General features: G+C 36.7%; 1 protein-coding gene across 39 annotated transcripts in view; it reads right to left on the bottom strand.

The window, feature by feature from the left end:
* MEF2C (myocyte enhancer factor 2C) overlaps positions 1–12,307 on the bottom strand; it is a 182,564-nt gene that overhangs the window by 22,989 nt on the left and 147,268 nt on the right. For all 39 annotated transcript variants that reach the window (XM_050795483.1, XM_050795460.1, XM_050795457.1 and 36 more), the window contains 2 exons: positions 8,214–8,400; positions 5,685–5,732 (listed from right to left, as the gene is read on the bottom strand). In XM_050795483.1, coding sequence (XP_050651440.1) covers positions 5,685–5,732; positions 8,214–8,400 — 235 coding nt within the window. The remainder of the gene's footprint in view (positions 1–5,684; positions 5,733–8,213; positions 8,401–12,307) is intronic.

Here is a 12,307-nt window from a genome sequence, read left to right as displayed (position 1 = left end):
TTAATATTAAAAACAACCAAGGTTTTATTATCCTTCACACTAATAGGTTAAATCAATGGGATATGAGTAAAGAAACCAATCTTCACAGTAGTTTACTGTATATATAGAAGGATAGAGGATATGTTTTCCTGGGCAACAAAAATGCAAAGTTGTTAAAGCCAATCTTTTAAACTAAAATTTTAGCCACTTCACTGATACTTTAAATCACTAAGTAAGAAATGCAGAGAAGTCTTTCTGGCTGATAAGAAAGTCAGCCAGGAAATTTTTGATAAGTATTCTTGAAAACAAATACTTGCAAAACAATGGTACTGGTACAGAAAAATTAAGCATTGTCTGACCTTTCCTCTTTCCACTTAGTTCTGTTTTGTAATACGCTAAGTTTTTTCTTTTTCAATGCTAGATGAATTACAAAAATATAAGCAAAATTTTATGATTATATTATCATAAAACATTGCGTGTAAATGGATTGTAAAAATATTTGTTTCTTATCTCCAATCTGAGTAAGTACTAAGTTCAAAGGTGCTAAGTCATGATCTAAGGTCTTGCTAGATGGAGTCCTTCCAGAGTCTGGAAACCAGATCTCCTATTCACTGCTCAGTATTTATCCATGGCAGTACACTGCCACCATCAACTCTCCACGTATTTAGCTGACATAAATTAAGCATTCCAGAAGTGACAATGCTTGACAACCAAATGCATAAAATGGTAAACAATTAACAATCAAAATAAGGAAACAGCTGTTAGTTTCTTTTTATATAAAATTATATCTAATTTACAATAAATGCTAATTAAAAGTATTAACCAATATACATAAATCTCCTTTGCCTTCTTGTCAAATAGCTATGTAGATTGTAAAATTATCTTAAATGTTCAAAGGGATTCCTAAAGGTTTTTCTTTTCTTTTTTCTCTTTCTCTTTTTGGTCTCAACTACGAATCAATAAATCCTTGAGCACACTAGTCCTTTCTACTCAATAAAAGGCAATCATATTATCAAAGTGAAAACAAAGGACACTAACAGGATAGTGAATAATCCAACACAAGGCATTGCTGTGCTAATGGTTATTTCCATTAAATCTAATAACTACAAAACAACTGAACTTGATCTTACAATCATCAATAACCACTTAGATTAGCACATTAAAAGCTTTAATGTGGTTGGGCGTGGTGACTCACGCCTGTAATCTCAGCACTTTGGGAGGCTGAGGTGCGCAGATTGCCTGAGCTCAGGAGTTTGTGATCAGCCTTGACAACAGGGTGAAACCCCGTCTCTACTAAAATACAAAAAATTAGCTGGGCATGGCCGCATGCACTTGTATAGTCCCAGCTACTCAGGAGGCTGAGGCAGGAGAATTGCTTGAACCCGGGAGGCGGAGGTTGCAGTGAGCTGAGATCACACCACTGCACTCCAGCCTGGGTGACAGAGCAAGAAGCCATCTCAAAAAAAAAAAAAAAAAAAAAAAGAAAAGAAAAAAAGTTTTATTCGTTTTAATGTACAGAGTTATGACAACATGTTATTTTAAAAGCAATGACTTTTCATTTAGGTTGCTGAAAGAATTAAGTAGTAGATGAATAACCATCAACTGAAACCTTAGAAAAGTCACTGTTACTAACTAAAGTATTATAATGGCTTGCTGTATATTTCTCTTATACTAAGCGTACAACCCCATCCCGCTACTTCTTTATTACATTTTGCCTTCATCTTTGAAAGTATTTCAAGTTAAGTGATGATAAGCAGTTCATTGTTTTAAGAGGTGATTTGTGATGATCTGAGATAGCAACCCACATTTCATTTACTGCTATATGTCAGCTCTTTAGGTTTTCCATTGAGAATATTAGAGGAGTTAGTGAAACTTTGCTTTACTGGCCCAGGGTACTCAGGCATTTAATCAAATAGTTAATTAAACATTCATATACTGTTTCAGAAAAATACATTATTTTTGTGAGTTACAGATCAAAGGTATATCTTTTTGTATTGAAAATTACATACTTTCTTTGAAATGTTCCTTCTGGTTTACATCAACACTATTAAAACTTTATGGCTAGAAGATCCATTTTTCCCTTACTCAGCTGAAAAACATTTACTGAGTATCTGCTGTGTGCTAACGCTTATGTGTTAAACTGGAAATACAAACTGAATAAGAAACAGTTTGCCTCCACAGAGCTGACTGTCCTAGAGAGATGTGCCCAGATGTTGCAGTCATAATGCAATGAGAAATGTAATGTTGGTACAGGCTGCTATGGAAGCACAGGAAAGAGGTGCATAACGTCTCTGTTAGAGTCAGGAAAGGCTTTTCTCAAATGGCTGAACTGAATTCTGTGGGATGACAAAGAGTGCTCAGTAGCATGAAGCAGGAGAAAGAAAGGCGTGCTAGGATTGCATAGGTAAGAGCAAGCGGCCGTGACATTGCCAAGTGGCGGTACAGTGTAGTAATTAAGAGCACACACTCTGAGGCTGGGTGCAGAGGCTCATTCCTATAATCCTAGCACTTTGGGAAGCCAAGGAGAGAGGACTGCTTGAATCCAGGAGTTCAAGACCAGCCTGAAAATCATAGCAAGATCCCATCTCTATAAGGAAAAAAAATTTAAAAATTGTCAAGCATGATGGTGCATGCCTGTGGTCCCAGCTACTCAGTAAGCTGAGGCGGAGGACTGCTCGAGACTGAGAGGTTGAGGCTGCAGTGAGCCCAGATCACACCACTGCACTCCAACCTGGATGACAGAGCAAGACACTGTATCAAAACACACACATATACACACACACTATGGAACCCGACTGCCTGGATTCCTCCTTGGGCAATTACTTAATTTCCCTGTGCCTCAGTTTCCCAATCTGTAGAAAGGGCATAATGTGAACATTTACTTTAAGCGACTATTACGAAAATGATACTTTTTGCAGAGTGCACAGTAAGACCAGTTTAAATGTTTACTGTTAGTAGAGTTGGACGGCTGGGTTCTTGATGGCAGTGGCAGAAGGGAAGAAGGTTAAGGCTGGAGAGTAGGAATGGGCCCAGGGATAAGAGGTTCATGGTTAATTCTGAAAAAGAAGCCATAGCTGGATTTTTGGCATGTGAATGATGACCTACAGTTAGCTTAAGGTTTTAAGAAAGAACAAGCAGTCCTGGGGAGACTGGAGCAGGATGCAATATAAAGCAGGGAGGTGAATTAGGAGGTTCTAGAAACTTACTGGATGATGGTATGATAGAAAAGGATGGCTCAGGCACTGGATAGGAAAGATTCCACACTTTATGATCAAACTGAGCTGCAAAAAAGCGTGCTTACCTTTTTGGCCTTTAGTATTTATAGGGACATAAGAAATGTTCAACTTACTTCCTTCCCTCATGAGATTCTCCCTCCCCCTCACATTTTTTTTTCTTTTCTTCTTCTTCTTCTTTTTTTTTTTTACAAAGTGAGATGACTTGATTTTGAAAAAAACTGCAACTGCTAAAAAGTATTTAACATAATTGCAGTCTTGCCACTTGGTTTCAAGAGTTTCAAACTTTATCTGAAACCTTGAATTTCAATGACAATATGCAAAATTTGGAAGCTATATTTTGGCCTTTTTGCTTTGGTTTTCTTTTCTGAAAATGTGGCAACATTCTGGCTGGCCTTGTTTTGCTCTGGTGTTATGTGATTCTCTGACATCAGCACCGATATATTCAGCCTGACATATGACACTGGTTGGCATGAGAAAGAAGGGGAAGATGGCTGAGTTATGAGCAGGACATGACAGCTAAGCTTGAGACTAAGTGGCATCTGCAACAGGTGTTCCTTGGGACCAGAGTCAGAAAGGGCTTCTTCCTCTATTTTTAAAATATGGGTAACACTTTCACAGCTATATAGAAACTGTGAAAACTACATGCTCATAGTTATTAGATACAATCAAGATATAATATTTATTATCAGCAGGGTGGAGCAATTCAGTGTCTTTCTTTTTGTTTTCTTCCATTTCTGAATTAGAAGATTCTCATGCCTATGGTAGAGGTCCTGAGGTAAGAGGATGAATTTGCTAAGTGCATAAGATTTTGTTAGTTCAATGATACTATATCCTATATGTGTCAAACTTTTATGCCTACAGGACTGAGAGTCTTCTCTATCCCTAGAGGATCATTAAACTTAGCTGACTGTCTGGGAATTGACAATGACAGAATAATTGAAAAACCAAACATTTTTTATTTTCAATATAGGATTCTAAAGCATTCTAGCTATTAAGCAGTAACAAGCCACTTTCATCAAAGCTGAGTAGGCCATGTTTTCCTCCACATTTTTTTTTTTACTACTTTTAATTACTTTCAGAACTACTACTAGCTGTTTCCATAACAGCAAGCAAACCGGTGCAGTGAGATATTGGGTAAAACATCATAACATCTAACCCATTTTTCTTACATTATATCTTGGTCTTTGTGACCACCCAATTCTCAGTCCTCGCCATTTTTTCTAACCATAGTGTTTGGCAGACACTTGGATCCAAGAAACGTTGGTCTGCATTTGACCCGGTTCTCTAATTTTGAGTCTGCAAACCACAAAGCATTTTTTGAGGGAAAAAAATTTCATTTCCATGTCCAGCAAAATATTACGTGAGTTTACTCACTAATTTGACTCGACCTAATTTTCAAAAGATATATAAAATAGGAAGCTAGTGTTATTCGTCTTGTTTGCTAATCACTGTGTAAGTCTAATACTTTTTCTTCATTATTCACTGAATTAGTGAAGAGCCAGCATCAGAAAAGAGAAAGTCTACCCTCAAATAGATATATTTATAAAAATGTATTTGTAAACCAATTTTCTTTATCTTCTTTCTTATAATTAGCAGGCTATTCTACTTGACCCTGGCAAAATATTTTAATTAGGCTATCCATAGCTATTTCAATAAACTTGATTTTTTTTGACATTTCAAACATAACCTTGTGTCATTCATGCCTGCCTCCTACTATTTTAAATGTATAGCATGTTCCAGCTGCAGAAATTACCATGGTTACTTGTTATGCCAATAGTGAACTGCAGTTGGCATTTGAAAGTATTGTGCTATCTTGCCTCTGCATTGAAAATGACATCAATATTTCAATAATCTTGATATTATGAATTAACATGGAAACCTGGAGATATGTGACTGAGACAATTACTGGTCACAGTGTAAGAAGTTCTTAGCTGAAATATATTTTAGGGTCTTTTTGGGATGCATTATACTCATGTTCTCTAAGAGCTCACTTTAATGCCAATGTGATTTTATTTTATTAACAGTATTGTTGAATGATTACAATCTTAACCCCTTCTTTTCTTTATGTACTCTCCTTTAGAAATACACAGAAGTTCAATACTTCTTTGGGTGGAAAATGATTCACATTTAATGTGAAATAATTAACAGAGAATACAAAAAGTATGGTTTGCTAAAGGTACTCTTGTGTCCAAGGATGGTATCCGGGATTAGGTCGATTGGATCAGAGCCCTTAATTCTCTGCTGACCAGTTGAAGTTTATTAAGGAAGGTTCTAGTTAATAAATAGTTTTCTTTTAAGTTATTGTTTAACCACTCCTGCTTCAGAAAAGTGCTTTAAAAATTATTGGTGTCATTTTTCCAAGCCTCTCACAGATCTCTTAACTTTATTTGTTCAAAAGACTTTGTCCTGCAAATCACCTAGTAGAACTCAGAACGATGATACATACTGCAGTATGGAGTCTGCGCTTACCTGCACTGGTGCCTGCACCAGATGTGAGGTCTCCACCCATCAGACCACCTATGGATTAAAGAGGAAGATCAAAACGAGAAAGGCTAAAGGCCCACAGAACAAAACACTTTACCTTTAGCAACCTCAGTATTTTGCCCTCTTGCAATAGTCATAAACTTGTAAAGTACAACCCAAGTCAGATGGCTGACATTTGTTTTACTGTGCCATGCTGTGCTCAAACGTTAAAAATACATTCAATCACTGACATTTTGCAGAATCTTTTTTTCTAAGAAAGTTACATTTAAAAAAATCCAGTCTTTGGTCTCTGCATTTTTATTATTTCTAAGTCTAGGTTTTCTCTAAGCAGATGTTTTATAGAAAGTGAAAGAAAGAGTAAGGTCTACTATATGCTCAGATGACTTCACATTTGATGTTTAGTTCTTTGTAAATATGTTGTATGCCATTAATTTTGTGTAATGTTAATTGTCCAGAAATTTGATCGTTTCATGAATCTACCCACATTTACTACTCAAATCTTATTGACTGACACAATAAAACAAATTTTTCACTGGCCACAAATTAAGAAACATATGCTTATTCACTGCTAACTTAAGAAAGTATGTTAAAATTTGGCAATGTTTATTTATGAGAGTCAAGATGTTTCAATAAGATATTGAATATAAAAATTACTTTTAGTTTTGAAAAAAACAAGATTCAGCCAAAAGAATGATAGTGAGAATATCATCTAGATTTTCTAATTGCCTCTAAGTGATACTCTATAATTATTAGTTGGTTCAAGTTTTGGAATTAAAAGAAAATGTTTATATGTGTGTGTATATATATGTATACATATATATGTGGGTGTATATATATATAAACATACATACATACTTTTTTTTAAAATTTTTTGTGACAGAGCTTGCTCTGTTGCCTGGGCTGGAGTGCAGTGGGAGGATTATGGCTCACTTCAGCCTCAACCTCCCAGGCTCAAGTTGTCCTCCCACCCCAGCCTCTTGAGTAGCCGGGACCACAGACAGAAGCCACCATACCCAGTTAATTTTCAAAAAAACGTTTGTAGAGATGGGGTCTCTCTATGTTGCCCAGGCTGGTCTTGAATTCCTGGGCTCCAGCAATCCTCCCACCTCAGCCTCCTAAAGTGTTGAGATTATAGGAGTGATCCATTGCATCTGGTCTTCGTTACAGTTTAAGAAAATGTTTATTATTTCCAATCAAATAATATTTTGGAAATAAAGTATCAAATTAAAAAAATGAGCATGAGTTTATCAAATAGAAAAGTGAACTGCATTCGAGTATGATCTGAAAGGAATACATGTGGTTATTGAAAATTCATATGAAAACATTCAAATATATTCAAAAGTCAAGAGAATGGCCCGATGAAGTCCTTTGAACACATTTCCCGACTCAAGATTTATTAAAATTTTTTATATGGATGAATTTAATTGTATTTTCTATACAAAGCTTCTGTAACAAAAATAGTAACACATGTTTGGTTCTAACTGTAAGGCAGATATATAAGTATTCTACAGGAAACTTCCTCCATGAATAAACTACTTTCATACAGCTATGTGTATGTAAGATATATTAAAAATCTCCCATGGGGTACTTTTAAAAATATGAAGTGCAAATATATAATGGTTTGCTGTATGTGATTTAGAAATACAATTATTTTTGATGCTGCTTCTGGAAAAATAAAGGAATAGTTTTGTTATATTCAATATTCATTGACTTGGTTCCTATTGTGAATCTAGCAAATCAAGAGAACATTCTTCCCTTCAATGTTCTTTAAAACCAGTATCAAAACAGACACATATTCAATACAATTCATCATAATGTATTTTGATTGTTTTAAGTACTAAGAATGGATGAACTTTTTCTGAGTAATAATTTATTTTTCCCTTGGACACTGCGAATTGAACAACAGCAAGTAAAAGTGCAGAGACAAATTTGGGGCAGGTGTACATGTGTTTAATTAACTTCATTTCTGACTCAGCTTTGTTTTTATTTCACATGTCTTACAAATGATGCTATCTTATATTTTGTTTCTGCCTAAGTCCTTTGTGGGATAAGTTACTGTATAAATAAACAAAAAGTGACCTAAATAATAAATAACTAAATAGGATAAATACTATCAGAGAACACAGGGGAAGATTTCACAGAAGAAGCGGTAGCTTGCCAGGAGGAAGAGGGAAAATGGCATTTTAGGCATGGGGGACGAGCAGAAGTAAAAGTGTGGAGAAAGGATATCTGACATCTGACATCCTGTTTTTGAGTATGTGGTTAAAATATAGCCACAGGAGGAGATAAGTGGCAGAATGAAAAAGATAAATGGCAGATTATGAAAGATTTCCAAAGACATACTAAAGAGTTTAGGCTCTATCATGCAGGAGACCTAGCCCCGGGGTGGATGGTAAGCCGTGAAGGGGAGTAAATGGAAAACCAGAAAACATCTCGTAGATAAAGGAGTGTTGGCTTTGCTGAAAGTGATCCCTTCCAATGATCTGTTAGCATTACATCCTCATGAGGACATACCTGTGTTACCTGCACTTGGAGGTCGATGTGTTACACCAGGAGACATACTATTCCTCTGCAGAGAAGGGTGAGCCAGTGGCAAAAGGTTGGGGTTTCCCAGTGAGCTGACAGGGTTGCTGTACACCAAACTGTTGTGGCTGGACACTGGGATGGAGACTGGCATCTCAAAGTTGGGAGGTGGAACAGCCTGCAGGAACAGAAAACAAAACATAGGTAAAAGAAAAGAATTAATAACAGAAGCTCTTCAGGACAGACAGCCCTTATGTTTCCAAGAAAAATTCTACATTCCAAACTACTTGGTGTCTAGAAGACCATTATGAAGAGCTCTCAAGACATTCAGATCACAAATTGATTCCTTAAATGTGCTTAGAACTCTTTCTTTGCAACCATTAAAAAACGTTTCACTTTTGTTTAAAACAAAGCCCCATTTCATTAGACTCCATTGTCTTTGGATTCCATTCTATTAAGTAGTAATTGTTCATTTGTGATATCTGAATCTGGTGCCAGAAATGACTGCAAGATCAAAGGTGTCTGATTGTGATGACTTCACAGAGAAAAAGGATTAAAATGCAAACCAAAGCCTTTAACTGCTTACTGAAGCATATTTATGTAGAAGTTTAATGATAGAAAATCATCTCCAAGCATGTGCATAGCACATATACCTTAATTATTATGTTTTAAAGTCTGTCTTTTAAAAGTAACTGTAAAGAGAATAGGCATTTTAACATATAGGATTCAACAGAGCATGTATCATTCAATAATTTACACTTTAAAGTGATAGTTCAGAAAACGCTCTGCTTCATATTTTGGTATGTACCGCCACGGACAAATGGCAAGACCTGTGTCTCAATTGTGAAAGTTGCCAAATATTTAGTGAACTGAAGCTGTGTGGATGTCTAATTAGATTAATCCAGGTTTCAATGATTGATTTTTGAGTAATTATTTTGTCAATTTAAGCAAAATCATGTTTATGTTTCTGCTGTACTAACTAGATGAACACAGGAACATAATTGTAGCTATTTTTTTTAAGCATTACAAGTAAAAATACTCTGAATATAATGCCGGAGAACTCATATGGTATCAAAGCATATGGCATTCTTAATATAAAATGGACATATATATGGAATAAGATTTATAGAAGGCATTAAGGCATTCCCTTGGGGGTTCTCAATAAGTTATTGTGCAAATTTAAATGCATATGTGCATAAGGCTCACTTGGTTGGTTTTTTTGGTTCTATTTTGTTTTTACTATTGTTTTCCCTTAGTGCTAACATCCACTTTCCGTTACTGTTTGGTCGGCTGGCCTGCATCATACATCTTGCTGTGTAATATTTCTCTGTTTATCTTGGTGATGATCACAATACTTTTCTTTGTTTATGTTTATGCTCCCTTATTATTTATTTCCCATTTTTCTTTTCTTCCATGTTCTGGACATGTCAGTATTGACAACAGCAAATGCTTTACATTCAAAACTCTTTTTTTCCACACATCTTTGATTTTTCATTTTTATTTCATATTTACTATTATTATTATTGTTTTTAGACAGAGTCTCACTCTGTTGCTCAGGTTGGAGTGCAATGGTGCCATCTCTGCTCACTGCACCCTCTGCCTATCAGGTTCAAGTGATTCTCCTGCCTCTGCCTCCCAAGTAGTGGTTGGCACGTGCCACCATGTCCAGCTATTTTTTTTGTATTTTTAGTAGAGATGGGATTTCACCATGTTGCCCAGGCCGTTCTTGAACTCCTGAGCTCAGGTGATCCGCCCACCTCGGCCTCCCAAAGTACTGGGATTACAGGCGTGAGCTACCGCACCTGGCCCAATCTGTCATTGTATTAGAGGGAAATAAAAATGTTCAAGTGATATCAGTAATATGGCCAGTCTTTATTAGGCTTTATCTATTGTAAACAGGGGAAATAATTTTTGGATAAAAATTGACATAATGGAATATAAATGTTTGATAAGGCATCAAATAATGAATTTAGCCTTACATTTCCAGCCCCCTTTTAACAACAAAAAATTAGCATATGCTGTAAAGTCAAAGTCTATAGCATGAATAACGTATTGTATTTCTTCATTAAAAGGCCAAATAAGGATTGCTCCAGCATACTCAAGAAAACAAAGTAAAGTGACTCTACTAGGTATATTCTCCACTTGCTCCATCCAGACCCACTCTCTAGCCCCTTCACTCTGCTGTGTGCCCAGGAGCTGACCCTCTAGACTGCATCACCCAGGCTCTCCTGCTCTCTGGCTTCCCACTGGTCAGTGGAGGAGGCACCAGCAATAGCACAGAGAGCAGGAGGGAGCAAGGTCAGGGTATTTTTTTTATAGTGGCGTCATCCTTGCTGGGCCACAGGCTGGCTGAGGCTGCGTTTCTCTAGTGAAGACTCCGTCTCTTTTTGAGTTGCTCTCTCCTGTACACATAGATCTTGCTGTGATCTGGTACTTTTCCCCTCCACTTACTCCTTTAGGCCTAGAGGTGGGAACAGCTTCTAGGTTGCAAGCCCTAATGTACTTCATTATTCTCTCAGGTTTCCCTTAATTCTACCCATCTGTAAACAGTCCTTTTAACAAACTCTCTTCAATTACCCTTTAGAGTTTGCCATCTGTTTCCTGCGCAACCTTGGGCCATAAGAGAAACTCTAGATCTAGAACATTGGTAATCTACAGGGGTGGGATTGTCTCCTTAGGGAGCATTTTGGAAATCTGTTGGACTATCTTTGGGTATCACAATGACTGGAGGGTGTGGCTATTACCCCGGCTCAAGCAGTGCCATCTCTTGCCTAGATAACTGCAGTCATGTCCTAACTGATTTACCTGCTCCAGTCCTTGCCATTCTTTGTATTTGCAACCCAGAAATCAGATTGGCCCTTTAAAAGCTTAAGTCATGCCAACACTCCTCTACTCAAAACCCCGTGAGGGCTCTTACCTTAGAATAAAAACTCGAGATGAGAGTTTTTGCTTCCAAGGGTCCACAGGCCCTCTTAAGTTCTAGCTTTTGCCAACCTCTGTTATCTCATCACCTAACACCTTCTGCCTCCCTGGTTCATTTCCATGACGAACTGCATCACCTTCTTCAAGTCTCTGCTCAAAATCTGGCCTTGTCTTGGAAGCCCACTCTGACCACCCTATTTAATCCTGTAATTTGTCCTGTTACTTGCCCATATCCTGATCTCTTTTTCCTGCTCTTCCTTTCCCTTGGTTATAAAATCATTTATGATGTTGGTTAAATAGTGCCCTTTTGCTATGAGGCAATGCAGAGCCTACTCTACCTCTTATTATAGGAACTTAATATTTTTCTTCAAAGGAGAATTTTTAGAAAGACACTGTACTAACACAAAAGTAAAGCTTCTATTTACTGTATATTATTTATTGAGCAGGCACTGTGCTGTATAATTGATATATATGATATGATATAACCCTTTAAACATCCCTTGACTATAGATATAATTCTTCCCTTTTCAAACTGGTAAGATTAAGTAAGTGGCCCAAAGTCATCTATCTAGTGACTGAGTCTGTTGCTTTTGCTACCAAAACACTATGCAACACAGTATAAGTTTTGGGATAGAAATAAAATGCTGTAGTAGAAATCGTTCTGTTAAGTGAATAAGGGCTAGATATTAGAAGCTCATTATCTATGGACCACATAAATAATAAACCAAATGGGTTCTCATGAAATGTGGGTGAGTATCTACACTGGAGCGTCTGAGATTTTAGGAAAAAAGAAATCTTAAAGACTCCTCTCTTCCATATTAACTTAGAGTTGGTATTTTAAAGCCATCTCTGGGCTACAAATGTTTTAATTTGAATTCACTGTTACTACTTATAAATGTTTAACTGTTACTAGGTATCTAAGGATCTGCTATAAAACTATATCTTCCCTGAATATGCTATAGAATGTTGGTTGTGTCTCCTTAGAGAGTAAAGCCCATATCCCCTTCACCCCTGGGGTGAAATAAAGAGGATTATTAATAATTATGTAATGAGTTCAGGACCATCCTAACAACCAGGTCAGTGAAAGTCATTCTACTCCTTCCTTTCTCTGACTATTATTCCCTAGAATTAATTCTTCAGTTTCTAGAATTCTGGATCAGAAA

The sequence above is a fragment of the Macaca thibetana genome, chromosome 6 (genome assembly GCF_024542745.1).
Source record: "Macaca thibetana thibetana isolate TM-01 chromosome 6, ASM2454274v1, whole genome shotgun sequence".
NCBI lineage: Eukaryota > Metazoa > Chordata > Mammalia > Primates > Cercopithecidae > Macaca > Macaca thibetana.
This window is presented reverse-complemented; position numbering and strand designations above follow the sequence as displayed.